We start from the raw sequence: 27,855 nt of genomic DNA on the forward strand, positions 1-27,855 counted from the left end.
TGTTTTCCCATTAAAATGACAGGCATAGATTTTCCTTTTTCCTTTGCGTTTTCCATATATTTAGATAAGCTTTTTCTGTTTTGTTTTATGATACAAGAATGTGAAAATTCCCATCCTCATAGAGCCAAGCACGGAGGAGTGAAGGACAGCATAATTGAACATAGATGACAAGACACGTGAGCTCTCCTAACACATCTTAGGCTAAAATGAATCTTTTGTCACTTGTGGCTGCTGGCAGGGAGGTTGAACAGAGAATACAGTTAGATCTCCCCAGGGTTCACAAAGCGAAGCCCTTCACAGGGGAGAATGGCTCCAGACAGCTTAGGCAAGACCAAAAATATGGGAAAAGTAGTATGAATATTTATGCTCATTGTATAAAGAGAAGCAATCAAAGACTGGATATGGAAACTATTCACATTACCCCAGACCTATTTGTACACCCACATATTAGCCCAGAAAGCTGAGACTTCCCTCATTTGCTGGCAGTGCTGACTTGTTGAAGTGGAGACATCAAAATAGATGAACTAAAAAACGAGCTGATCTTGAAGGAACTGTGAACACAGCCAGAGACAGCAAGGCAGCAGTTTGACCAGAGGACTGTTTTCTAAGATATTTGATATCACCGGGATTAATTTTAAAATTTAAAATTTTAAAGCATAATTAAATTTAAATTAAAAAAGAAAAATTCCTTATTCTGTCCCTTCTCTCCATGTAGTATTATCAGAAAATAGAACAGGGTGACTGCAGTCACAGCAGTGTTAAGATTTTTAACACTACAGAAACAAACAAAAAAGATCGTGAATAATCTTACAGTTAACGTACAGCTGCTGAGATCTTGCATTTTCCTCCCTGACCAGCAGAGATTTGATAGCAGTTTCTGTACACAGGCAATAAAAGAAAGGTGAATAAGTAGGCAGATAAAAATAAATTTACAGTCCCCTCCCATCAAATAACAATTTCCAAAAAGGTTTTAAAAAAAAGCTTATTTGTCAATTTAATGCTGTTCTGAAATAATATTTTCAAACTTTCATTGGCCTGAATTTACTTTTTTTCTGTCTTATGAGAGAAATTTTAGAGGAAACAAATCTGTCAAGTAAGAACTGATAAATAGGTAAGTCATAACTGAATGACATTATGCAAAAATGTAAACAAGCTAACCAAAAGGTGTTAAGTAGAATGTGGACAGTAAATGTTTCCTCCATTTACATCTCACTTTCGTATTTGTGTTACAGACTCATAGGGGAAAAAAAAAAAGTGTTTTCTTTATACAGATAATGACCTTTACCCACATGATCACATGTCAGAGCTACGTTTATTTAATTCCCTTGTGCATATCCTCAAGACAACCTTCCTTTTCCAGCCTGCAGGGCAGAGCAATTGCCTCAACTTGTACCTTCATGTCCAAACTCGAATATTTTTGTTGACAATTGCTGTGTGTTTGACTTGCACTGCCTTACTCGCAGCAAGCATCTCTGAGTCATTTTCTAACACTATAGCATGCACCCACAGTACACCTGTTAAAAGAAAACCAACAGCTAAATAAAACAGTGTAAAAAGTAACTTGCCTGTCACTAGTAATTAGACACTAAGTAGGACAGCCAGAAAATCCAGTTGTTGTTCTATGTTTTACGATTATGTTTGTTATGTTTATGTAATGTTATGCTTTAAAGTTTTAATAGCAGTATTTCAAAAATAGTAAATACTTATTTTGTGCATGTTGATGGTCTGTGTGTATTGCTCCCTCTAGTGTAAGAAACACAAAATCACAAACGTTCAAAGAAATCACTGAGTTTGGTAACAAATAACCGTTTTAAAAAAACCCCAGTAATTCTCTATCCACATTTTTTCCCTAAATATTTATAACATGATTTCTCATATTTTAAAACAAGGCAAATTTTAACTTAGTTTCAGCTTCTGATCTGGGACTCTCACACTTTATTAGCAGGAAATGATCAGACCAGAAAGGAGTAGTGAATATGCAAATCTACACCCTGTATTTACTGCTACAACATTCCCCAAGAAATATGTGAGATACAATGTGGTGTTCCTTTTTTTCTGCCTCCACTAGAATACTGATTTTCACTCTATGATTATGTTACAGTTATGGTGTCACAGAAGAGCTTGGTCTAAAATGTAGTGAAGCACATTCTGATATACACTTATTCTCTGACTACTGTACCTGGTTAGGCCCTAGAATTTGGAAATAAAGCAGTTTTGGAGCTTGGACTTCCTTTCCTAAATAGGTATGAAATTCCTTAAAAACACACAAGTCACACTGAAGGCTGAGAAGTCTCAGAAATTTTAGACTTTAACCCACTCTGAAGAGCCACTGGATGATACTCGACTTCAGCATAGGAGAGCATGGCAACAGCCACAGCCACTGCTGCAACCTCCGCTCAGGCAGTATCTGGGAGAAACTCCTGGGACAGTTTCCATCACATATACACAAGGAAAACAATGTAGCCTTTTGTGCCAGTTTCACCAAAAGAATATGCAGTGTGGTTCCTCACGATGCTTAACAGATTCCTCTTGATCAGGAAAGTTTTTGAGTTTAGAATTCTCTTAAGTGCACACAGACACCTGTAAGATCAAGGCAGAAAATTTACCTTCTCTAAGAACTGGTGGAGCTGTCTCTGAAGATAAAAGCCACAAAGTTTGAGTAACATTCAAACTAAAGCTTTCACCAAAGACGTGATTGAACCATTTGTTATAGAATAATGAAATTAATGCTCTGCTTTTGTTTTCAAAAAAGCTGCTCTTTTTTCCCCCTCCTATGCTGCTACCATTAGAAGTAGTTGAAGCCTCACCACAAATCATTTGGCAATTGTATTTTTTTTTTTTTTTTTTTTACTGGGACTTGATACTTTACAGATATCAAAATTCTTACCATACAAGTACCACATTATCATCTTCCAACACCTATTGTAACTGCAATTTCAGCTTTCCAAGGTCTAACAGATCAAAAAAACCCATCTTCTCTGCTTGCCAGAATGAGGATGAATCATTATTCAGTTTCACACACCAAAATTGAGTATATTTGGTGGAATGAGTCTGACTTAAACTAACGCAGGCTATTTTTTTGAAGACTCTTAATAGGCAGCCCTAACAGATGACAAGCAGTTCTACTGTCTCAATATTGCACAACTTAAGCTCCGTTCCCTTCAAAGATGAGCATGGTTATATGGCAGATCCTTCAGGTCATTACACAGAAGTTCTATTTAAGGCAAAAAATCAAATATTCATTTTATTTTTCTACATGATGTGGCTGCTCTTTATACCACAGTAGCGCACTTCAATGAAGGTCCTTACAGGGTCCCAGCCATCACTACTCCCCCTAAAGCTGTGATTCCTGTCAAGACTGAGAAAACTATTTGTTTGATCATTTGTGAATTTATCCATCTCATCTCTGTAATTATTAAGAGTCCATTATAAGGCAACTGGTCTCAGCTAGTCTAGCTAGCTAGAATACCTACCGTGCAGAGGGCTCAGTAAGGATGACACTTCATGCCACAGCAAGAAAGCAATCAGGTTCTTGAACTAGTGCCTCTGTAGCAGCTGTCATGGAGTAAGAAAATGGGCACTACAGCAAAATCTCAGGGGCTAAATTCAGGACAAAATTAACAGTTGAGAAAGAAATTTTATTTCAAGCTTCTAAGGGGGTATTACAAACAATAGAGAATAAAAACATTAAAAACTATTTAAAAAGTAATTGTCCCTTTAAAATAAAGATTCAAGCAGGTTTAACAATGAAGTATGCTATTCAATGAAGTTTTAAAAAAAGATTTCAAAAGTATTGGTTTTGCTGTATTTGCTAATCCTTTATAAAAAAGCTGGGCATAAATACTTCGTGCATTCATATGCATTATTTGGTGTTTCATATTATATAACTTGGTACAGTATTTAAGATATCACTGCAAAAAAGAGTTCAAACACAGTGCATTTATAAATAATGGAGTCATTATAAATCACATTGCAAACATACCTTGCCATTTTCATTGTTACAAATTCAGTATCTCAGTGAAGGTAGGAATAAAGTAGCTACAACAATCAATATCTTGACTTTATTTTTTTTCTTTTTAATATAAAAATGCAGTTCTGGAAACCCACCCTCCTTCTTCCCCCTGCCCAAACATAATGCTTTACTTCTTAAAAATAAAAATAAAGTACTAATTCTATATACATCACATGTACCATACAAAAATGTATCCAAAGTTTCTATTGCTACCAAAGTGTTCTAAATTAAAAGTTACATAAATCCCCTCATCGGAAACAAAAGATTACAAGTTACAAAAATCAAATTACACACAAACCATCGAGTTATTTTATACAATTTCCAATACATTTTTCTCCCAAAGCAAGTTGTCTTCTCATGTGCCTGTATAAAAATGCATATCAATATATTTGTCAATTTTATTTTTCATTATAAAGCAAATTAATACATTTTCTACAATAAATAAAACACAGGGAGGCACACATATCAACAAAATTAAAATCAATGGGAGATAAATGGGATATGGTTTTGAAAGAAATAATGTGCTTGCAGGCTTTAAGCCAGGTTTGTTCAAAACAAAAACAATCTTAAGTTATTTTGGGCAACAATGGAGTGTTTTTGGTGATTTGCAAGTGATGTACATAGTATAACTTTTTTCTTGATGTCTTTCTCACAAAGTACCCTCCAAAATAATGCAACTTCCTTTCTTAAAATACATATTTGTAATTGTAAATTTACATCAACCTTAAATATGTGGTACTTTGTGCAAAGAGCAACGATTTACACAAACATTCAGAAGTCTTTTTCAGAAGCTACAGACCAAGGAAGAAATGATACAAGCAGCACCATATTGTATATGATTTAGGCAAACATATATTTGATGTCATTTTGATATTAGGCTTTAAGATCCACTAAACACCTTAAGCTGGAAGATGGTGCTTAGGTAATTTAACCTCAGGAAGAAAGAAAGAAAGAAAAAAGTAGAAAGCATGGAAACAAATACCAACTCCCTCCCCAGCAAAATTATAAAAGGAATTAAAGAGCTACTTCTAAAATCAGAATAAGTTAAGTGTTGAATATACATTTATGTACAATTATGAACACTATGAACAAGACATTTTAACAGGTTTAGTGGAAAATCCTCCAAACTACAACACGATAAAATCATTAATCAATATGGCAATGGTGATTTAGAAGAATTGCTCAACTATTTCAAGTTTGCAGAACTCAGCCACTGAATAAACAATTAAGGGGTTGTATCTTCAATACATTCTTTTAGACAAAGAGGTTCATTAGTACAGTTCAAGTCTGTGTGGTATTTTTCATGCCTTGGTAGAATTTCTGTTAGTCAATATCACTGAAGTCACTGACTGGTTCTCCATGGACTCTACTCAGGTGATTCATAGCACGATCAAAAGCAATTCTTACTGCTTTTCGTATGCTTGAGTTACGTCCTTCCATCATTTTTAACTTGTCTATGGTCTCATCTATCCCAAGGGGAACCATTTTGGATTTGGGAAGCCACTGCCTGTATGAAAGTGTAAAATAAGTATGTTAAATACAGAATAAAATCAAGGCGTTTGTCCAGAAATGTCAGGGCTGCTATACTGTGTTTCTCATATAGAAGATCAGCTTTACCATCTTAAATAAAGTGATAAAATTCCCTTTAAGACAGTACTTACTTGCCTTAAATATTTTAAAGAACATGAAATATTAAGAAAGCCTCGTCCACAAAAACAAAGAATACATTCCAATTCAGTAACACTTATTTAAAGATTAAGTATCGATTGAAAAAAAATTAGCATGAAATACTGATGCAGTTTAGTTTAAGAACAAGCAGCAGCAACTAATAATGAAGGTGACTCAAGATTCACTTGACACAGTATTGTTTCTCTCCATTCTTTCATTATTACAAGGAATTTGCAGATGAATTTTTGCCTTACATTTAAGACATCTCAATTTGATTTTTAGGGGAAAGCCAAACTGTCAAGGAAGTCCTGCTTAGCATCCTTCTACCCTGCAGTATGAAGTCCCACTAACTCATTATTCAGAGTACTTTTCCATTTCAAGCTACATGAATATCATTAACTGCTGGGCATAGAGGAGTGCTAACGAATAAAGCTCTACACCCCATTCTTCTAGTTAAACTAAAAACATTCTAAATATTTAATTAAAAAGTATAAAGTAAATTTATTAATTTCCATAAATGTTTATCTTAATCTTGTCTACTTAAATTACAGGTATTAAGGAAGACAAAAATTAGGTAAACTAATGAATATCTATTAAAGTATGTTACTGTAGTCTGCAATTCCAACCCTGCAAATGGCAGAAGCCATGCTTCTGTTAAAAAACTTCAGTTTGCAAGTCCATTTGGAGCTGAACCAACTGCAAATCAGACAGTAAAATCTGATATAAAACATTTTATTCAAAGATTATTTTTTTTTACCGAAACTGTCTCTTGAAATATTCTTTTTTATTAAAGCATTCTAAACTACAACACACTGAAACAAAAGAAGTGTCAGTACAAGGATACAGACAGAACAGTAAAGAACAGTAACATCATCATGGTAAGCAGCAGTCTAACCATTATCAGTTTTAATACAGATCAGAGGGAAGTTTTAAGAAGGTATTTTTAACAGAAAGCTTGCCAAGTCCTCCAGATGCAAGGGGCGAAGGAGAAGAAACAAGTATCACTATTTGAAAAGGTAATCCATAGGTGATAGAAGCTGGTATCATGGACTTAAGATGACATATACCCTGCAAGTGAATGAAAATCACAGACGTGGGTTCAGGAGTAAAAGAGACAAAAGTGAGTTAGAATGATGAGTGCCAAAATGACCAAAATAATCAGGATAAACAAACCATTACCAAAAAAGGGAAGGGGGGGGGGGGGGGGGAGGGGGGAAGTAGTGGGGAAGGGAGGAAAGGGGCTGGAAAAGTATTTAGCCTTTCCTGTCCATCTACGCAGAGTACCCCTAGAGACAGCTTTGCATAATATTTGCAAGATTTAGGAACCACCTGCATATGGTAACAAATCAGAAAGTTTTAAGCTGCAGAGGACTCCCAAGATCAAGAAGCAATCAGAGCAATTAAGAAAGTGGCTAGGGAGAGTATGTATTACATTTGTGATACCAGTAAGAGAAAAATGAGAAACAAAATACTGAGTATGTTTAAATTTGGATTTTCTCTATGAACAAAGGCAGAAGAATGCAGTATCTCATGGACTACTGCACAACTGAACAAAGAAGATCATGAAGAAGTACCAATTAATTAAGAAAAGAATTGAAGAACAGAGAGCGCAAGCCAAAGAACTGTTGTTATGCCAAAGGATCTAAGGGGATAGAAAAGCAAATCAGTTCTAAATTTCAGGCAAAAAATTATTTAGGTGATAGTGTACATGGACAGAGAGAGTCAGGTGAATGGCAGCATTTCTAGACATCACATATGATCAGCTCAAGAGGCAAATGATATCTGAAAGTGTAAGCAAATTCAAGAATAAAATTGAGATATAAAAAGATTTAAAGCTAGCTTGACCCATGTGGAAACCCAGAAATTAAAGGGATTAAGAACACAGGAAATAAATACATAATTTGATGAAAGGAAGAAAGAGAGGTAATGAAAAGCTTCCATACCTGTCTAGCAAAATATCCAACCAAACAAAAATAAATCCCCCCAAAAAAACTAACTAAAAAAAACCCAAATCAAAAGAGCTAGTGAAAGCAGAAGAGAATGTTTTATTGTGTGAATTATCCCTTCAGGCTCCACACAGCATATTGCTGATACTGAAAGAAATGGAAAAAGGGAAGGTTTCATGAAAAAATTTAGAAAGGGCTAAGAACTTCAAATGAGAGTGTTAATAAAGCATTTAACAAGAGAGGTTAAAAACTTAAAGAAAATGCACTTGAGCAGACTGCGGGGAAAAAAAAAGTATTGTCGTTAGGAAAGCAGTGATGAAGACTGATACAGATAAATACTAAAGACTATTATCTTAAAAAAATCTGTTTAGCCAAAGAAGCAATTTATTCAGGTCAATAAATGAAATCAGTTTGTAAATTAACCCAAAAGATTATTTAGTGACTTGTATTATTTTCTTCCAAACTGACCATAGAAAGGCATCTTTCAGTGATGATATGCCTTGGTCCAAGAACAGACTCAAATATGAAATTTTAACATTACACTTGATACTTCCATAGGAAAGATATCCATGGAAAGAGGTTTCAATTTTTTTCTAGACTAAAGGTACAGGCTTTTAAAATTTTAGGTCACTGCATCAAACAACACATTCAACAACATACCAACTTCTTTTATTGTCAAAAAATAGTACTAAGAATAGTTTCTCATCCGATTTGGTCTGCATTTGTTCTCCAATTTTCAGTACATCCAGAGGTGGCACTGGTATAGTAACACCGTTGTGATGACCAGCAACACGAGGCATTTTAGGGTCAATAATCTATAAAACAGAAGAAAGGACAGTTCCCAGTTTTTAAAATTACATCATTTATTTTAAGGAAGTATTACAAATAAAGTTAATGGGAAAAATCATAAACAGCCACTACATATAAACTGGCTTTGTGCTACACACTTACGTAACTTCTTGACATAAACTGAATAGGCATAGTGGAGGGACAGCTATAGATTTTAATTGAAAAAACCCAACTACCTCTAGAGCATTTTTCACCCACATCAGTTGTTCTTCAAATCACATCTGAATTCCACTTTGTACAACTCAGCAGACTGACAAGCAGGTTTCAGAATGAGAAAGTTGAACCAAGGTTTCTAAAAGCTGTAACTGGCCTCAAATTTTGGGTTTTGAATTTCAGATACCTTAAAGAAACAACCTGTGTTAAGGTATAACTATTTATTTCTGCAAAATACAAGTTCCACACTGAAAATCTGGAGGGAAAAAACCTCTAAGCAATCAAAACCACCCAAACAGAAAACAATAAATCAGAAGTCACTTTCAAGCATCTTGCATATCCAATTTAATGACTCAGTTTTCAGCAAAACATGCAGTTAGTCACAAATTCTTTCTAAACAAAGGTTGGGGGAGGGGGGGAAATGCTGCTAACATTAAACTAATCACACTGATGGAAAAAGTCCTTTGTAGGCAGATCACAGTATTATCAAGCGCTCAGTTTCTACCAAGGAGGGGTTGTTACCCCATCCCTGTTCCACCCATCTCCTACCCTACAAACTCCTGTTGGTTTTCCAGCATCCACACTGGCACCAACCTTAACCCGCAGTAAACTGATTACAGGAACTAAACCAACAGAAAGCTAACACAGTGGGGAGTTTGTAGAAATCAGAACAACTTTCTTCTCTTGAGTGCGGTTTAATTCCTCAATCAACTCATTACACACTCAGAGAAACACCAGTGCTGACATAAAGCAGTGGGCAGAAAACAAGCCCTTTGGTCAGAAAAGAAGTCCTTTGGTCACGATCAGCTTAAATCTAACACTGAAGTACTAACACCATTCAACAGACAATCAAATCATCAAGTTTTCAGCATCTGACCCAAGGGTGTTCTAGTCAGGCACTGAAGGCACTTAAACTCAAGTGCTCTGAATCTCACCTCCACAGGTTTTAACTTGACGCTGTATGATTACATTTCCTGATGTCTCCAGCACACATATATTAGAACAGTCATGATTGTCCAGTCTATTATGTAAATCAAGCCATAGTATATGAACTGTTTCTGTAACCCCAAATGCCTTAAGCCAAACACTTTATCAATGACATTTTCTCTGCAGACTTAGACTGAAATAGAACTGTGTGTATTTATCCTAAAATAACACAGGCACAACAGTTTTAATTTTCCAGTACAATCATTCAATTTATTCTGACTCTACCAAGTTTTTTGTTTCTGTAATGAACTGCAGAATCACAATATTTTTATACTCATTTTGCAGAAGAAAATAACTTATAGTTCCAACACTAACAAGATGTCTGTCAAATGCTTATTCAGTTGATCCTTTAACCAATAATATATGTTGCAGAAACAAAGCCTACTGAGACAGGTGTGTTGGTTTTGGCTGGGATAGAGTTAATTTTCTTCATAGTTGCGAGTATGAGGCTGTTTTGGATTTGTGCTGAAAACAGTGTTGATAACACAGGGATGTTTTAGTTACTGCTGAGCAGTGCTTACACAGAGTCAAGGCCTTTTCTGGTTCTCACACCACCCCACCAGCGAGTAGGCTGGGGGTGCACAAGAAGCTGGGAGGGGACACAGCTGGGACAGCTGACCCCAACTGACCAAAGGGATATTCCGTACTATATAATGTCACACTCAGCATATAAAGGTGGGGGAAGAAGGAAGGGGGGGACGTTCGGAGTGATGGCGCTTGTCTTCCCAAGTAACCATGCATGATGGAGTGCTGCTTTCCTGGAGATGGCTGAACACCTGCCTGCTGATGGGAAGTGGGGAATGAATTCCTTGTTTTGCTTGCTTGTGTGTGCAGCTTTTGCTTTACTTGTTAAATTGGCTTTATCTCAGCCCAGAGTTTTCTCACTTTTACCCTTCTGATTCTCTTCCCCATCCCACTGGTGAAGAGTGAGTGAGAGGCTGTGTGGTGCTTAGTTGCCAGCTGGGGTTAAACCACGACAACAGGTATTGTACATCTCAAAAGATGTGTAGGGTAGTAGAGATTATTGTCTCAACATCTGATACTGCAATCATTTTACAAACTGGACGCATGGTAGAGAAGGCAGAATAATCTACCGTTACTCAACCTGAATGGGAATTTATCAATTACTTTAAATTCACACACCAATATTTTCAGACCAGAAAGAGTATCACTAGTGTACTGCTGGGAAGCTTACTTACCAGAGCTGGGTAAGAGGGATATCCACTGCATTTGGCCCATACTACTTTTAGAGGCTCAAGAACAGATGTTGCAGCATCAGTTGAAATCCACATACTGCTATGCCCAACTTCTAAGAACAAATAATAACATAAAATTAAAATGTTAAAGAATGAAACCTCAGACAAATCTGCAATTCTTTGTTTCCTCACGAATATCTCATGATCATTATAATCCAAATACCAATACCACCTTTCATGCACGTACCAATACAAAGCAGGTAATGTTCATAACAGTTCTTTAAATGATACTAGTACTTTAATCCACGCCTACAGATAAAGAAGTTTTTAGACACCTCTAGAAACAGCATATCGTAAAAGATCTTAGTACTCAGAAAGGAAATGTTTACCAAATTCTAGTAATTCCTTCCCTTTGAAAAAGCTCAAAGGAAAGCATAAAATTATGGCACTCCAAATAACCCATTTCTTTTGAAACTATGATGACAATACTATTAAAGAGACAATGGTCTTGAAGATGCAAGTTGCATCGTATGTTTCCAAGGTGCTGGATATCCACAGCAGGATTAGCACTGATAATTTAAAATGGTTGCCTGGTATACCTTTCTATTCTTACGCATAAATTCTAATCTGCATTTCAATTTCTATTTATTTTTAATCAGCCCTCTTGGTCTCTCCGCCCAGCACTTTCCTGCAGCAAAGTTCAAAAAGACTAAAAGGGTTCAAAGGAAACAGCTGCAATAGTGGGCTTTTCCTTCTCAGGAGGCAGCAGAAAAGAAAACTGAGTTTGTGTTACTGGTTGCTTCTACCAGTATCCTCTGTTTTCTTCCCTGTTGCTCAGCACTGGGCTGAAGCATGAGACAGGTTTAAGCCTTTCAGTCAACCAGAACTGCAGTTGGCCCCCTAGACACACAGGGACAGTCAAGAGAATGGGCAGAAGACAGCAAGTTATCCCCTCAAGATGGAATTAGGGGTGGAAAAAGTAGGAAGAAGGTAGTGAAAGTTCGCAAGATCTAAAGATGAGGCAGCATTTGTTGTACAGGGAAACGTGGTACCAAAATACTGTTCAATGGTGGCACTTGCACTTTTTAGCAGTATGGCAATACTTGATAGAAGTAGCTCTCTACTTGCCAAAATACAATTTATTCCTCAATTTTTCCCAATCTGCTCCTACTTATGATGGGCAATGCTTGTTTATAATGAAATGTGACATGTAGATATATAGTCTATCTCAACATCACAAAAGTAGTACTGGAAAAAAAGTGGTTTCAGACTTTGTAAGGTAGAAATAGCAGGGAAAAAGTGTTCAAGATGATCACAACACAAAAAAGTCAATCATTCTCCACAATATACTCTAGGTCTATTTTCAGCCATAGGCTAATTCCTTCAATTATATTTTATTTTTAATATATAATGGCATCAGCATTTCAAGAAAATACTTCATTGGGAAGTCTAACTTTAGAGATTCACGACTATGTAACATCAGTTATCAAAATGCAATAATTCGTAATAGTTTGCCACCACATGACAAAGACGTTAGAAGTTTTTGAAGATAAAAGTGGTTATAGGTTCTATTATAGGTGTGGGTATCATAGGAGAAAGAGAAATAAATGCGATTTTTCCAGTGTCTTTAAGACCTTGAACACATCTCCTAAAGAAAACAGGGATCTCTGTCATCAATCCCATCAGGCTTTACAGAGATCTTTAATTAGTGGATTCCATTACATGAAGCCATGAAAATAACTTGTCTTATTTATACTATTTCTTACTGAATTACACTACCTTGGAAAAACAGTTATTAAATCTATTTACTAGTTTATTTGTTCCTTTCTATGTCTTTTTAGAGAGGTCACTCTAGGACATTCTTTGCTTTCTCATTAAAAGCCATATTAATATTCTTCAGATTTATAAACATGTTAACACACACAAGTATAATACACACAGGCAATCTGACAAGAAGGTGGATCAACTGACTGGACAAAGAATTGAAAACTGGGACAAAAAGCATGAGAGAGCCTGGGAACAGGAGAGCTAGTAAGAATCTTGGATCAGGGAACAAGAAATAGGCAAGCAAAAGGACTGGGAAAGGTTCAGGAGGGACAGGCAGAAGAACACGTTGCCACTTTGGCGCAGTAACTTCCTGTCCCTATAAAGAAATCCAAGGCCTACAAACCTCAGCACGTGTCTGTCTGTATAGAGCAGCTATTAATGAAAACCACTCATAGCATGTGTCTATTCATCTTCCAGTGCTCTTGCACACAAAGGGCAACAAGCTATTACATACAGGTAATTCTATTTGAAAGACAAGAAAACCCTATTGAGTCTGCAAGTTGAAGGACCAGAAGTTAGACAGAATTCTGAATCACTTTTGAAACTTTAATTCATCCTCTGTATTTATATCTCAATATAATCTTCATATTTCAGCATAGAACACAGTTTTCTGTAATAGTCTTAACTTGTCCAGTACACTGAGTGGACGCGGTTCCAAAGCATACCTCAGCATCACAAGTTAAAAATGCTGAACGTGGCAGCAGTATTACAGAAAACAGCATGCCCTAACTTGCACACTTGGCTTTGTGATTTCAACAGCACTATTGTAACATTGCTTGAGTTTCAACTAACATATTTCAGTGTACAATGATTACATCCATTAATCAATGAAAAACTGCATCCCATCCTAAGTGCAATGGTACAACATACCATAGGTTCTGAGGCAGCATCTTGTAAATAGAAACAAGATATTCCTTGGACCTAAAGACAGCATAACCATAAGCACTATGTTTCTAAAACATATATACTCTGTCAAACAGAACTGTTTAGAGACATTTTGCCAAGAATGAACAACTCTTTATTTAAGTTTCTTTGTAAAATCTGGAATTTTACTAATAAAAGTAAAACATGGTAAAATTCCAGTTATGCACATAACGTTAAGGACTTTTCACTTCACTCCTACTTATTTTCTCTTCTTGATCTGCTGAGGTAAGGTGCAGAAGGCAGACAAAAGAGCTCAAATTAGACAGAATATATAGTAATATATAAAATAATGCTGTTAAATGTCATTTGCTCCTACTCTTAGACAGCTGTAGAATGTATCTGAGAACAGAGAATTAAGAGAGATCAAGGAGAGTTCTGAAAAAACAGGCACAGGAATCCTAAGTGGAAAGTGTTAAATACAAGATTATCCAAGGACAGAGTAAGAAAAGCAAATGGAAAAGGTTATGTCCTGTATAAGAGTTCACCATACAGATAGTAAAGATACTAAACCTGAGAGTAATGAAGCAGTAGCTGAAAACGGATTAGCTGCAAGAAAGAAAAACAAAACTGATCACATGGGGAGAAAAGAACAGACTAAGGCAAACAAAGATAAAAGCGCTAGAAAGACATGAGAGGGTCCTGGACAAGGAACACCCAGGATGAGGGGGAGAAAAGTTGTAAGGTCAGACACTAAAGACAGGCCTGCTAGACACTGCAAGGCTGATGCCTAACTTCAGCGTGGGAGCACTGCATTAAACAAACACAGTTCTACTTGCAGGAAAGATGACCTACTTAAATCTTGTAATGCAATTAAAATATTGAAACAGGTGGAAACCATATCAACAGAACATAATTATTTCCCTAAGATTTGGTAACTTACTATCCTTTACATTCATACAAATTTCCACTTCTTTCCAGTTCCAAATTTTTCTTTAATCAAAGCAGACCATGTCTTACTTATATGTCAGCAAATTTATGCAGAACAGTATAGGAGGAGTAAACCCTAAACCAACAAGCTGAACAAACAAAAAGATGGACAGAACTACAAATAGTACTTCAGGCCAAGTTTCACTTGTATTACTAGAGTAGCTTGATCACTTTAAATACCAATTATTAATCAAAAAACCAAGAACAGGCACTACCCTTTTCTCTTCAAAGTCTTTAAAGAGTCCAAAGCAGAAATCAGTAGTTTCTATCAACAGCATTTTCAGAATGCTTAATGTATTTCAGCAGCAAAAATAAGAATGCTAGAATCTATCAAATAAATGGACAAAATTATAGTTATACAATATTCTTAAGAACACGATTTATAGTTACCAGCTGCAATTCTTGCTGCTTTGGCATAGTTTCCATTTTCAATGCATGATATCAATTCACTTCGGTCTTCCAGTGTGTGTCTTCGTATAAGTGCAGGTTTACCTTTACCACACTTCGGTAGGCTAAAACTATGAAAAAATTAGTATTAAAACCATTACTCGATAATTGACATTCACTATAAATCAAGACTTTGAAAAAGCATTTAAAACATCAGTACATGGTAAAATCAGAGCAGCAAGCTCTAACAAATTTTATGTAACAAACACAAACAACAACATAAAAGCCAAAAACCCAGATTATTTTCATGCCCAGAATTGCCTGGTTATCAGCAGAAGACAAACAGTATGCAGATGCACCTTGTCTGCTGTACAGGTTATACATGCACAAATGAGACAAGGTACCTTGTCTCCAACCTTACAATGAATACTGGCCAAATGAAAAAATGTTCCCTCTGCTCCAACAGTTCCACTACATAGGAAACACAATTATTTTCTCTTTCATTTTTCACTACAAATTCAAGTCTTTCAGTTGTGGAATGCCTATAGCCAAAATAGGATTTGTTTTTCTCTGCACACTTTAAGAGATCACAGAATGTGAACAGCAATTATTATCTTTAATATATCACATTTACAAGAGATGTGATATTAAATTCTCTTTGTTTCTGAAAGCCTGTTTGACATGAGTGGATTAACACCATTCCCTTAAACAGTTTAATACCTTTTTTTTTTTTTCTTTAACAGATTTACCCTATATTCCTGTATGCCCCATCCTCATAGCCCAGGACTGGAGACAGCTACCTTTTACCCAGACATTAGTGTGCTTTTGGAAGATGTGCACCATTGGTGATGGAGAAATATTTATCACTGGTGACAGAGGTGACCATTCTGACAGTCCTATCTTTAACAACAGAGTTCATAAAGAGAAAGTCAATAGTTGGTATACAAGTACTATTATCACCGCAGTAACTAGCCAGTAATCCAAATCACGGACTGACCATCTACAGTTCCACAGCTAGTTAATTTACCTTCCCTACGTACAAGAGTCTGCTTTGGAAATTGCTTCTCTCCTCCTCTCACCAAAATAAACACACCATTTTTAGTGTTCAGGATTAGGAAGGTAATTAAAACAAGATACGATATGCACAAATACGTACATGTATCTATACAAAGCAAGAGAAGCATAGTCAAGTATAAAGTGCAACTGCCCAGATCTGCAATAAGCCAAATTCAACAAAAGGATACTAGCAATCCTGAAAGGTGTCTCAGATTTGACACACAACTGAGAAAACTGAAAAGCACTATTTTTTCTAAAATTTATGCAATCCTCTGATGTTGGTCTCAGTCTCAAATTTGTATTTCAGATTTACAGTTTTACCTTGAGTTACACAAAAGACTGTTACTAGATGAAATACTAGATTCTGATGCACAGCGGCGACGAGGTTCAACTTTTCTTCCTGGAGTATCATCTAATGCTCTCTCATTACTTCCATCTCCAAAACCGTTTGACAGACCTACAACATAACACAAAAATAAACTGTGTCAAACTGGAAACCACACCATTTGCATTAACAACTTTTTGTAATCACACACTGTATTTATTGTTCTGTACTTCAAGTATTTTGATGTGATGAAAAAGAAAGAACATGAACATTAAAAAAGTATTTCATTTCAGAACACAGTATTATAAATAGGAAGTTCCTGTAGTCCAGATTTTAAGGTAGGATAGGTATTTAGGTAACATTAAAAAAAAGTGAAGATTATAATATGGGAAATGCAAAATGGAATATCAAATCAGTTTTTGTAATGTTTCCAACTATTAAGACAGGCAGGCTGCAGAAGCTGGGCAGAAAAAACAAGAAACAAAAAATAACGTTACAAGCCAGGCGGTTTTACCAAGTCAACACAAGACTCATTTGAATAAAATGTTACAACCCTAAGTCAAGAAATACTGAAAATCCTTTTCAAACACTGGAAGTAAAGAGTGGTAGGGATTCCCTCCTGATGCTTTCTAGTTCTTCCTTGAAGTTTTTCCATCTTAGTAAATTCAGCTGACTATCATGTGTGTTTTCTGTGACCAACAATCAATAATATACACATTACTATTTTTGACTATCCTTCCCCTGGCACAAGTTTATGTACATCCAAGGATACTGTATTTTAATTTCGTAATTGTACTGAAAAACGTAAAAAAGGCTTTTATATTACAAGCTACCAATTTGATGGGCTGCCACCAATCCTGCTCTGGATTTGGTAATTCACAAACAGTACAGTTCCATATTTGATTAAAGAGACAAATTAAGATGTTTAAGATAGCCTTCTGAAGACTTTCGCAAAGGGGGGTGTGAGTATGTGGAAATACACTAAAAAAGAAAGAATCCAACACAGACTCAAGAGTATAAACGGAAATGAACTGGCTAAAGTCAATGGCACTAGCCTACAATCAGCTACTGCAAGCTGCAGACTGCAAAGAGAACAAAATGTTAACACAAATTCAATTCTAAGGACACCTATTTCCTTACAATAGGTTATCGTTTTTACTTAAGGCATATGACCAGCACGCTTCTCACAATGCAAGAAAGAGCTACTCATCCCAGCTGTCCTATTATCAGTCTTAAAGGTCATCATGATCTTTGTTCATTCAGGCATAGTCAAATAAGCTTATGTAACTTCACGTGCCTCTCCATAGAGCGTTCTACTACAAGACAATTACTCCCTTTATTAATTTCTAATTCTTCCAGTCTGTTTGCTACAAGGACCTATGCAAAGAAGGCTGACAACAAAGGAACTTCAGCTTAGCAAGTTGTACAATTCAGTCATATTTCAAGGCATTTCCACACAGTGATTTACGGGATTTCCCCCTCCACACCCAGGAGACCTTCCATTTGGATTATCAACAAAATTTTAGATTTTTAAGACAAAAAGAATAATTTATTCAATGGTCTGAAAGACTTACAGATAAGCATTCTCTTTGATTGTCATTTAGTTGACATTGTAGAACATTCATTTAAGAGAGTATTTTGTAACTCCTATATTTGCCTTTGATTTCCTATCCGAGAAAAGAAATTATAAAGGCAGCATTGTCTTGAGTGTTCAAGTACCAAACTATGTGCTATTGATTAATCTTGTTCTCATTCTCAGCAAGTGAGTACAACTAGCTGGAGATTAAGAAATTCAATCCTATACTATACTGAAAGACCTGTCAAAACAGAGTATGCTTTATGAGAAAGCTTAAATTCCTCTATAAACTATTGCAGTACACTTCACATAGCATCTGCAACGAAAAGCTGAAAAAACATTCTGCAAAGATAAAAAGATCTCTTAGGTCTCTGCAAATAACTGTTCTTTATTCTTAGATATCCTGTCAGACCTATTTTTCAAGTGAGGTGTAGAAACAGTTTTTTCATCCTGCTACAAGCCAGAGACACAATACTCAAGTTATCATTGAGTTGTCTAGCTAATATAAATCAGCTATCAGCAGAAACAAATTAGATCACAGATTAAATTTTAAATTTAAAGACAGATCGAGTAATTATTGCTACCAGAACCAGAGCACAGCTCAGGTTCCCAAAGGACTGAGAAAATGGAAGGAAATATCTGTTTATTCTTGTAAGAGTATGTATAAAATATTTAACTATATGTATGTTAAATATGACTTGGCTACGTATGTATCTCTACGTACACTGGTTCTGTATGTATATGCAGGACAAACAAAATTAGGGAGTAGCTTCACATTTTGATTGCTTCAATCAGTTTATGATTGTGCTGCCGCTGAAATGGTCACTTTGGTGCTCTCAGTCTCTTGCAATGGCTTCTTCTCATTGCCACCATGCCAGTACCAAGAAATATGTGGTTATGGTAATGAACTAGTTTTCAGCCATGTACTGGGCAAAGCAACCATGTGATTCCCTGATTGCTGATGTTGAGAAACAAGGGATGCAACAGAAACATGCAACTATAGCAATGGAGACAGCTCTCTGCAGTGGTAGTCCAGTCTCACACCAGTTTAAACATAACCTACATTACGAATTTAATGACTCGTTTAATTCACTAATGTAGGTTTTTAAGATTACAGTAAGCAAAGTTTTTTCAATCTGTACAATGGTTACTAACAGTGGGGGAAAAAAAAAAAACCTTTTCTGACAAATAAGGAATATTAAAGTGCAAAAGAATGTAGAGCTTCTCAGACACATTTCTCTCTTGCTTGTGGAAGCATGAAAAACAAAGAACGTGCAGGCGATCAGCAGGAGTAACGAATATCAAACCCTGAATGATGAGCTTACACAGTTCATGAGAGTTTATACAGTCCACTTTTCAAAATTATAATAGGCATTATTTTAAGAATGGAAGACCTCGATGCTTATTCTAAACAAAACACACTCATATCTAGTCACAGATGCATCCGTTCCCAAGTGACCTTGTAACCAGAATAATCTGGTTAATGCCAGAATAATCCAGGCAATAAAATTGCAGTGCTTTATGGTATCACTAATGTGCAAAAAAAAAGTTATACTATATTTATATGCTATAACTGGGAATTTGTTTTTTTAGATCATTACAAAACTCCTTTTCCCATGAATCAAGAAGCACTCAATCTCCTGTAGCTACTAGAATAAGTGAGATTAAAGAAGATCCCAATTTGCTTTAAGGAATTTGCATTTTATTGGCTCAACAGATATTACTAAGAAGGTCAAATAAAGAAAAACTACGGGAGAATTAACTCATTCTGCTTTTGCGGAGTAGTAGCCTGGGTAAGCTTGCAACATACCCCTATGAGCCATTTACATTTCCCAAAAGCCCATGATTTTATTAGATCAAATGAGCTTTCTCCACAGTTGTGTAGAAAAAGTTTATTAGGTCAGGTACTGAACTTCTTACACATACCCCCCTCACCAACACTGTTGATTGACAACAACCCCCCTCAAAAAAATCCCAAACATCAAACTAAACCCCTTCATTAATGAATGATTCCTTTTAATTTTCCTTCTGTTCTTAACTTTCTTCAAAAAAAGCAGTCCACTCTCAGAGGCAGAACTCAACTTTTTTCATTAAAAAAAAGTAATTCACTAATAGTGAAGTCAGTTATCAATTTCAAATGCAGGGTTACTGCCATTTCCAATCTTCAGCTTTAGACTTCAATTTACATAAAAAGTTTACTTCACGTCAATCATGGCATATAACCCACACAACCATTTTAAAAATAGAGAAATGCTAACAAACAACTAAGAAGAAAAAAGTAAGTCAAAGATGATCAGCTTGATACTTTTTCTCAGGTTTCTCACTGAAAATTGTATTTATCAGGGAAAGCTTCAACTTCTTCTCAACAGTAGCAGTCTGTTCTTAAACTGCAATTAAAACTTTCACTGACTACCTACATCAAGCAAGTTAGAACCTTGTTGCCTATGCCAAATCAATAGAAGCAGGAAAAGGTAACTTCCTAAAGACAGCAGAAGTCTGGAAAAAATGACAGAGGAAGAGAACTCAGGATAGTCCAAGGAGCAGCATGCTCCATGAATGTACAAAATGCTGCCACAGAATATAGAACTGTGCATTTCAGACTGCAATCGCATCTTGTGGTTCTGTTGAAACAAAAATAAAGCAGAACTTGTATAAAACTATTCTAAAGCAACTGAAACTTTTATTAGGCATAGCTTGATGCAAAACCAAGCATAACCAAATGTTAGACGAAGTGCTGTATTAAAACTACAGCTGAAGAGCTAAGAAATAATAAAAAGTGTTAAATAATTTCAACCACTAACAAAAGTGGTTGCATTCAAAAACAGACTGCACACAGTGCACCAGCACTTATATAACACTGTTTCAGTTCATTTTACCAAGCAAGGACTAATCGAGTCCCGACTTGTGCAGTTACCCAACACCAGTGACATTGGCCCTCATTAAAATATATATATTAAAGAAAAATGTCTCTTTTATTAAAACTACATAAATGCACAAAAATAGGTAAGCTTTTTTTTTGGTACGCTTTACTTCTCCAAGGAAGATTAGACTGTTTTTTGGGGAAGGGAAGAGGATGGAAATGGAACATTCTTAACTAATCTGCTCTCACAGAGTATGTTCTGGGAGCAAGAAAGCTGGGACTGGTAAAAATCTGCGACCAATTTGTGTCACATATACTAAAACATGTACAACTTTATAACTTACGGAAATGGGGCAATATATTGAATGAAGAGCATAGTTCATATATGTCAAAGACTTCCTCCAACAGTGTTCTTTTTTTTTTTTGTTTAAAGGATGGCTGGTGTCTCCAACATGATCCAAAATAATTACTTCAAATGTAATTGTCTTTCTGCGTTCCAAAATGATCATTTAATTGAATTCCATTCCATGTTGAGGATAACAGAAAATAATTAGGATCCAAAGAGATAAATACCCAGCATGATATTAGTTAATATGAGAACCTGGAAGACAGTGAAAAAGCCATTAAGTCTCTCTGAAAGGAAACAGAGCTTTCAAATAAATAAGCCATCCTTACAGCAGTGTCAAGAGACAGTGAGAATGATACAAGTGTTCCATGTATTCTAACACTAATACTCAGCTAAAGTTTCAAAAGGGGCAAAACTAGACTAAAAGTTTCACTTTGATTCAGTCCTCTTTCTTGAAAAAGAAAATATATGCAAATCATTGAAAGCATAGAATACAACCTCCACGTGCATGATATGCATCAAGAACATGGTTTTGAAATTTATCTAAAAATCCCTCCAGTAAGAGTAAGAAGGGGGATGAGCCTAATTTAAGAGGATTTATATATACAGGTATGCACAGACAGGATAAAGAAATTCTTTAAAGCAATAAATAATTAGAAGTTACTGTATTTTTAAATACGCAAACCTTGAAAATGGGCGTATTGCAGCAATATGAAGGCATCCACAAAGTTTTTAAAAAGTGAACCTTGGAGTAACCCTATAATGTCTACTTCTAACAGTAAATTCTGTAGTGCAGTAAGAATATTAGACACAATGCTTCTTTTCAGGATACACAGATGAACACATCAAAGTTCACAGTTCTTAAAACAGTCTTCAGTATGCAGACAAATCGGGGGCCAGTTACTCACAAAGATGATGAAGTTTGGCGTGAAGAGTCCCCTTGAAAACAAAGCTTTTAAAACTTGCTTAAAATTTGGTCATGGCCAAAGATAGCAAAGAAAGCTCAGTGTAAGCCCATGACGTGGCACCTACATGCTAAACAGCAGCAGCTTTCAAGATCCTAAACAGAAAAACTTAATCTCGTCGGTTTAAGTAACACATAATGAATACAGTTTGGTGGCTCACCAAATAGTCAAAGTTTGATATTTCAAAAGAATGCTTAAGAAATCATCCTGTAACTACTAATTTTCTTTTAAATCTGGGAATAAGAAGTGTATCTGGCTAATCAGATGAGTGCTAGAACAGCTGAATCTGAATTGCACAACAGAAAGGAAAACTAATCAACATTTAATAACTACAGCTTCCACAAGATAAGGATTTTCAGTTGCTCTGTGCATTATAACAACAGGATCACTTTATTGCAGGATGATTGTTCAAGACATTTTAAAATATACACGTGGGAGGCAACACTAGTGGAGAAGTTTGAAAACATTCCAGAAAAATCTGAAAAGAAAAAAAAGAGCATACAAGCAGAAGTGGTTCTCAAAAAAACCCATTTTACGACTTCTTCTAGAGTATCAGCTGTTCCAGCAGTATAGAAAAGACTGATGACAGTAGTAGTATAGTAGAAAATGCCATTAAAAAGTGAAGCACAGAACTTGAAGAATTTAAAATTAACTTTACAAAGCGAATTCTTTAGTCAGCTCTAGTTTGTAACATGTAAACCACATACAGATGATTGTAAAATACAAGATTTAAGTGCCTGAATCACACATAGATCAACGGTATGTCATTCAGGATCCAAGAAATATAATGATCCAAGAAATATAATCAGTAATATTTAGGACCATTTACTTCTAATTATCTTGGCAAAGACTACTTATGAGGATTTAAGATCAGATACTTTTTTCCAAGCATTTTTTCTGAATTATGCAGTAACGCAAACAGTAAAGATCCTTTAGAAAAAATACTTCCTTACACGTTTTCCATTTGAAGACTTCTATTTTCTCACCTACCAAATCCTGATATAAATTTAAAGAAAAGAAAATTTAAGTTATTAATAACTTAAATCAAAACCGATTATTTTTGTTCTCAACTTATATAATGAAAAAGCATGATAATTATCTATCGATACATTGCATCAAAAACCTAGTGCCCAGCAGTCTTTCAGAGCAGCCCAGCAGGACCTACAAAGGCAGGCTATTCCACTTCCTAAACAGAACTAGCTTCTTTTTCTTAAATTACTGTCTAAAGGATTTTACACTGAGCTTTTACCAACAACACCTTCTTCTTCTTCTTTGAAAGTAAATGTTTCCCCTGTCATTGTGAGAACACAATTGCTGGGCATGGTATCCAAAGGAAACAGACAGACAGGTGAACTTCAGAACTTGCTTAGGTAAGCATGTCCAGCAATCCTACTCTATTAAAAAGGAAACAAATAATTTACCATAAGCCATTTACAGCTGTTTAGAAAAAACAGTTCTTAATTTGCGCCTCATTCTAGGACAGAGAACAGAAACTGAAGTTGCCACCTGAAAGAAAGATGAAAGCAAAAATGTTTACCAGAGATCTGCCACTCCTGAGATGACATACAGGACAACACAGTAGACTGCAAGTCCCTGAATTAGCCAGTTACTTCATTAAGGTACACAGCTGCATTTTTGGACCTAATTTTCCAGGCCTTTTGTACCCTGAGAGGTATTTCACACAGGGAGATGAAAACCTCAAGTGATTCAGTGTAAAAGATTCGGTGCTTACTAAAGGCATGGGACAGCCTCCTTCTACAATAGCTTGCACTGTCTTTGAAGTGCACAATCTGAACCCTTTTAGAGACCATAACATCACACTAAAAATTTATTCAAGCCTAACAAAAAATTAACAGTGTTTGCAACCCTAAAATTGTCTTCCTGCCTTCAACGAAAGGAGCTGCAGACAAGATATTTCACTGCTCAATAGAGTCAACCTAACAGTGCTTGAAGTGTCATCAAGTGAAGATAATCAAGGGCTATTTAACACCAACCCAGCTTTGCTGGTTTTAGGCAGCACTGAACACAATGAACAAAAATAAGGCTGACCTGCATATTCACATCTTTTTACCTAAATCAGATGAATCTACAGTATGTTTTTTTGTCCCTCAGACCTAAAATACTTTTATGTTAAAAAAGAAATTTTTATAGAACGCAGGAGTACTTAGCCATTTTTATTGGCTGAAGGTTAGCTCTTAACATCTGCTTTTGTCTCCATTTTTTTCCAATGACATGTTGTTAGAAAGTAATTTCTGAGTGACAGCATTATTACAGCTTTGGAGGGAGGAGAAAAAGTAAACGTAAAGGAAGAGGAAAAAAAAAGGAGGGAGGAGAGAAAGGAAAATGGAAGTGGGGGGAGCGTTACCATGTTAGGATAGCATGGCCTGACGAAATCCAAGTGGCAGCATGACCAATGAACACTGTTTTGGTACCAATAAAATAAAAGCAACCTCGTTCCAAGTATTTTACCTATTCTTGAGTAATACATGTTTCTTTGTATGGGATAGCTTCTTAATGTGCATACTTCCTCTACGCACACCGAAGAAACTATGTCTGGTTACTACAATGGGAAACACAGAGCTATCAATTAAAATGTCCCAAAATATTGGACTGCATGTATGATACAATGAAAGAGTACGTACTACCATAGATACTCTTTATGGAGGACCTCCCTCTATGCATGTAACTACAAAAAAAAGAAAACGTAACCACACACAAACCTTTTCTGAGACATATTCATCTTGCAGTCAGTCATACCACGGGACCTGTCTCCCTCTCTCTCTCCGCGCACAGTAGAATGAACCCTAAGTCACCCATATTTTTGACTGCCATGTTCAGTGCCCAAAGTTAGCGTTGGAGTCACTGGATTCATTTTTATGATCTCTTTTTTATGGTCTCTTAAATCAGACCTGTAGGCAAGTATGTGGGGGTTGGAACTAGATGACCTTTCAAGGTCCATTCCAACCCAACCTATTCTATGATGTTCCAAACAGGTAAAAAATAATGGTGATATGATCAACTCTGGTACTTTAGGTACCTGATACAAGGTACATAATATCTTCATAATATCTAAGCCTGTGAATTTGAAGGCAGGCCATCAATACTCAGTCCCAACACCATGGGAAGTGTGTTCTTAATTTATAACCATAGTGTGGATCTCTTAATTCTATCTTTTTTTTTAATACTGTCAATAAATCCCACAGTTCTCTTTTACCATCTGCCCCCCACAGAAAAATTAGTGTTAAATGCCACAGATGAAGCACATAAGGGACTATGACATTTTATTTTTTAGAAACCCAAACCTGGGCCAAGAAATGAGCTAAGCATTCAAAAAAAAAAAAAAAAAAAAAAAAAAAAAAAATCAAATCCCAGAATACAGTAAAAGGCTCCACAATTCCTATAGCATCATGAAAAACAGAAGGGACTCTAGAAATATTATTTGATTGTTACAGAAGATTCAGTTATACTGATCTTAGAAAACACAGCAATTTTAAGTTGGGTGCTAATAATTAATATCTTAAAAAACCCCAAATGATAGTACTTTCAAAGAAATTAACAGGTTTAAGACCCAAGAAACATTTCTAAAATAATAATGCATATTATAACTTATGCATGCACACACTTCACAAGCTTGAAGAAGGTCAAAACCCCCATTTATCTAGTTGTTCATCAAGCCCCACCATTCTTGACTCTGTTGCTCAAAATTCCCTCTTATTCTAATAATATAAATCAAGAAATAAACAAGATTTTTAATGGTGAGGAGGTTAATACTATAGTTCTTTAGATGAAATAAACCCAAAAGGAACATTTATTCTCTTAAATGTCACTGCAGTTGCTGACTGGTATGAAGTAGTTTCCTCCCCCCTCCTTCTGCCTTATGCACTTATTTTATTCCATATGTATTACAAAAATCCTCTCCTAGTTCTCAAAATTTTCCCAGAAGTTAAATTAGCAAAAAATTTAGTAGGGCTGCCAGAACTCCTGTCTAAAGCTTGGGCAGGCCAAATACAAATAAAGAAATGAAGCTTTCAGGTTTTTTTCAAGTTTATCTCCATAATTTGCTTTATTTTCTTAGCAGATAGTCAAAGTTTCCCAGTGGCCTATCACCCCACTAAAAGCAAAAAAAAACACAACTAGAAAACCCCCCAAAATGCACAAATAAACAAACTTGTCAAAAGCAAGCAAAAATGCACTAGCACCCCCCCCCCCCCCCCCCCCAATAATTTTGGTAGCGTTCTAGTCAAACTTCACTTTCTCAGACTTTTTGGTACTTATGGGCTGCCGTGCAGCCTAGTGTTATCCTGACAACTCAGCAGTCAAGCTCCTGTAGTCCCCATGTCTCTACACTGACAAATATAACAAGCCAGGGGGTATCCTTTTAGGCTTTCACAATCTCCAATGCTTTGTTTGCATATACAGCTTTATGTTTTGAAACTTCCTGAAGGCAGACAGCTGAAATTTTTGGACATGGCTAAGTGCTTAAATAACTAACTACATTTCACATTAGATTTTACAGGAAACAATCACTATGCATATACAGGGAAAAAAAAACAACAACAAAACAAAGAGAACGGTTTTGAGAGTATAAGGACTCTGGATCTCTCAGTAGATTTAGTCAAATTACTGCATTTTACTCATTAATATATGTATACACTATCATTCCTGTCTATATTAACCAGACAAGTAATTATGCCAAATTGTTTTTTCACTGAGCAACCTCTAGTTTAGTTTGTTATTTATTTAGAGGACATGTTATGGTCTTAGATAAGCATGTTTTACTTTCTTTTCTTCCATTTAGAAAATGGTAATTGACTGAGGCACATATGAAACTTTTAATCAAATTGGCCTGTGCTCCAGAGAGTCAAAGAATTGTTAGAAATCAAGATCTGAAGAATTCAAAAATTAACCTGTGTTCCATTTTAGCCCAGATATAATATCTATCCTTATCACACCAAATAAAATTAAGTAAAAGTGGCCATTGCTACACTATTACATTATACTGAATGCAAGTGGATTTCATATACTTGCAGACAGTTCTTAAGTTCATCAAACATTTTGTAGTGATCGGGCAGAAACAGTCAGGTCAGCATTTACTAATAGATTTAATAAGATATAATTACATTTGTTTTATACCAACAACTGCATGCAAAGTATGTATTAAGGAATGATAAATTCCCCCATGCCCAAAGAAGCCCTGTGTTTTTACTGTGTTAAATATTCTAATTCAGTGATCCATGTTATAAATATTTTGCATCTGTTTCAGTGCCTTGAGAAAAATCTGTGTGGCTAGAAGCAAGAATACTACCATGCAAATGACATGTTTCACTGAAATTTTCTATTGCTGCTGTCTAGTTAAGAAATAAAACCAACATACTGCACTATAATAAACACTATTTGCAATTCTAATTCTCTGATAAATTAAAGTGATTGCTTTAGGATAGTATATTCTAAATACTTAGTTTCTAATTAAAATAGAGGGTACCAACACAGTATCTGTGAAATACTATCCTAAATTTATGAAAGCTTAAAGGTGACTGATAAAACCAGGAACATCATGAAAATTTAATCTGAATCTAGCATTTTACAATGCTGAAAAGGTATCATAAAATGGTAATTTGTTCCAGGATTTTATCTTACTTACACATAACTGGTAGATGTTCCAACCATTTAAAAATTTGCCTCTAAAGCTGATTAATGGATAAAAGATATTTTTCTCACATGTAGTAATTGTGCCAACTAATTCCCTGATGAAAAGGTTTAATGTTTGTAACAAAAGGGCAAGGTAAGTATACAATAGATATTTTGAAAAGGTCATTGTGTTGCAGTTAAGATTTGACATGCCTGAACTTCA

General features: G+C 35.7%; 1 protein-coding gene across 4 annotated transcripts in view; it reads right to left on the minus strand.

Moving 5' to 3' along the window:
• Positions 1-3,617: 3,617 nt before the first annotated feature.
• Positions 3,618-27,855, minus strand: part of BRD1 (bromodomain containing 1) — a 63,356-nt gene continuing 39,118 nt past the window's right edge. For 3 of the 4 annotated variants that reach the window (XM_074870065.1, XM_074870063.1, XM_074870064.1), the window contains exons 9-13: positions 16,254-16,389; positions 14,880-15,007; positions 10,815-10,924; positions 8,287-8,441; positions 3,618-5,519 (exon numbers count right to left, since the gene is read on the minus strand). In XM_074870065.1, the coding sequence (XP_074726166.1) occupies positions 5,336-5,519; positions 8,287-8,441; positions 10,815-10,924; positions 14,880-15,007; positions 16,254-16,389 (713 nt within the window). In that variant the 3' untranslated portion in view covers positions 3,618-5,335. Of the gene's footprint in view, positions 5,520-8,286; positions 8,442-10,814; positions 10,925-14,879; positions 15,008-16,253; positions 16,390-21,037; positions 21,295-27,855 lie in introns of those variants that run through there. The other variant, XR_012629145.1, reaches the window with a different exon arrangement.

This window comes from Strix uralensis, chromosome 5 (assembly GCF_047716275.1).
Source record: "Strix uralensis isolate ZFMK-TIS-50842 chromosome 5, bStrUra1, whole genome shotgun sequence".
NCBI classification, from domain to species: Eukaryota; Metazoa; Chordata; class Aves; order Strigiformes; family Strigidae; genus Strix; species Strix uralensis.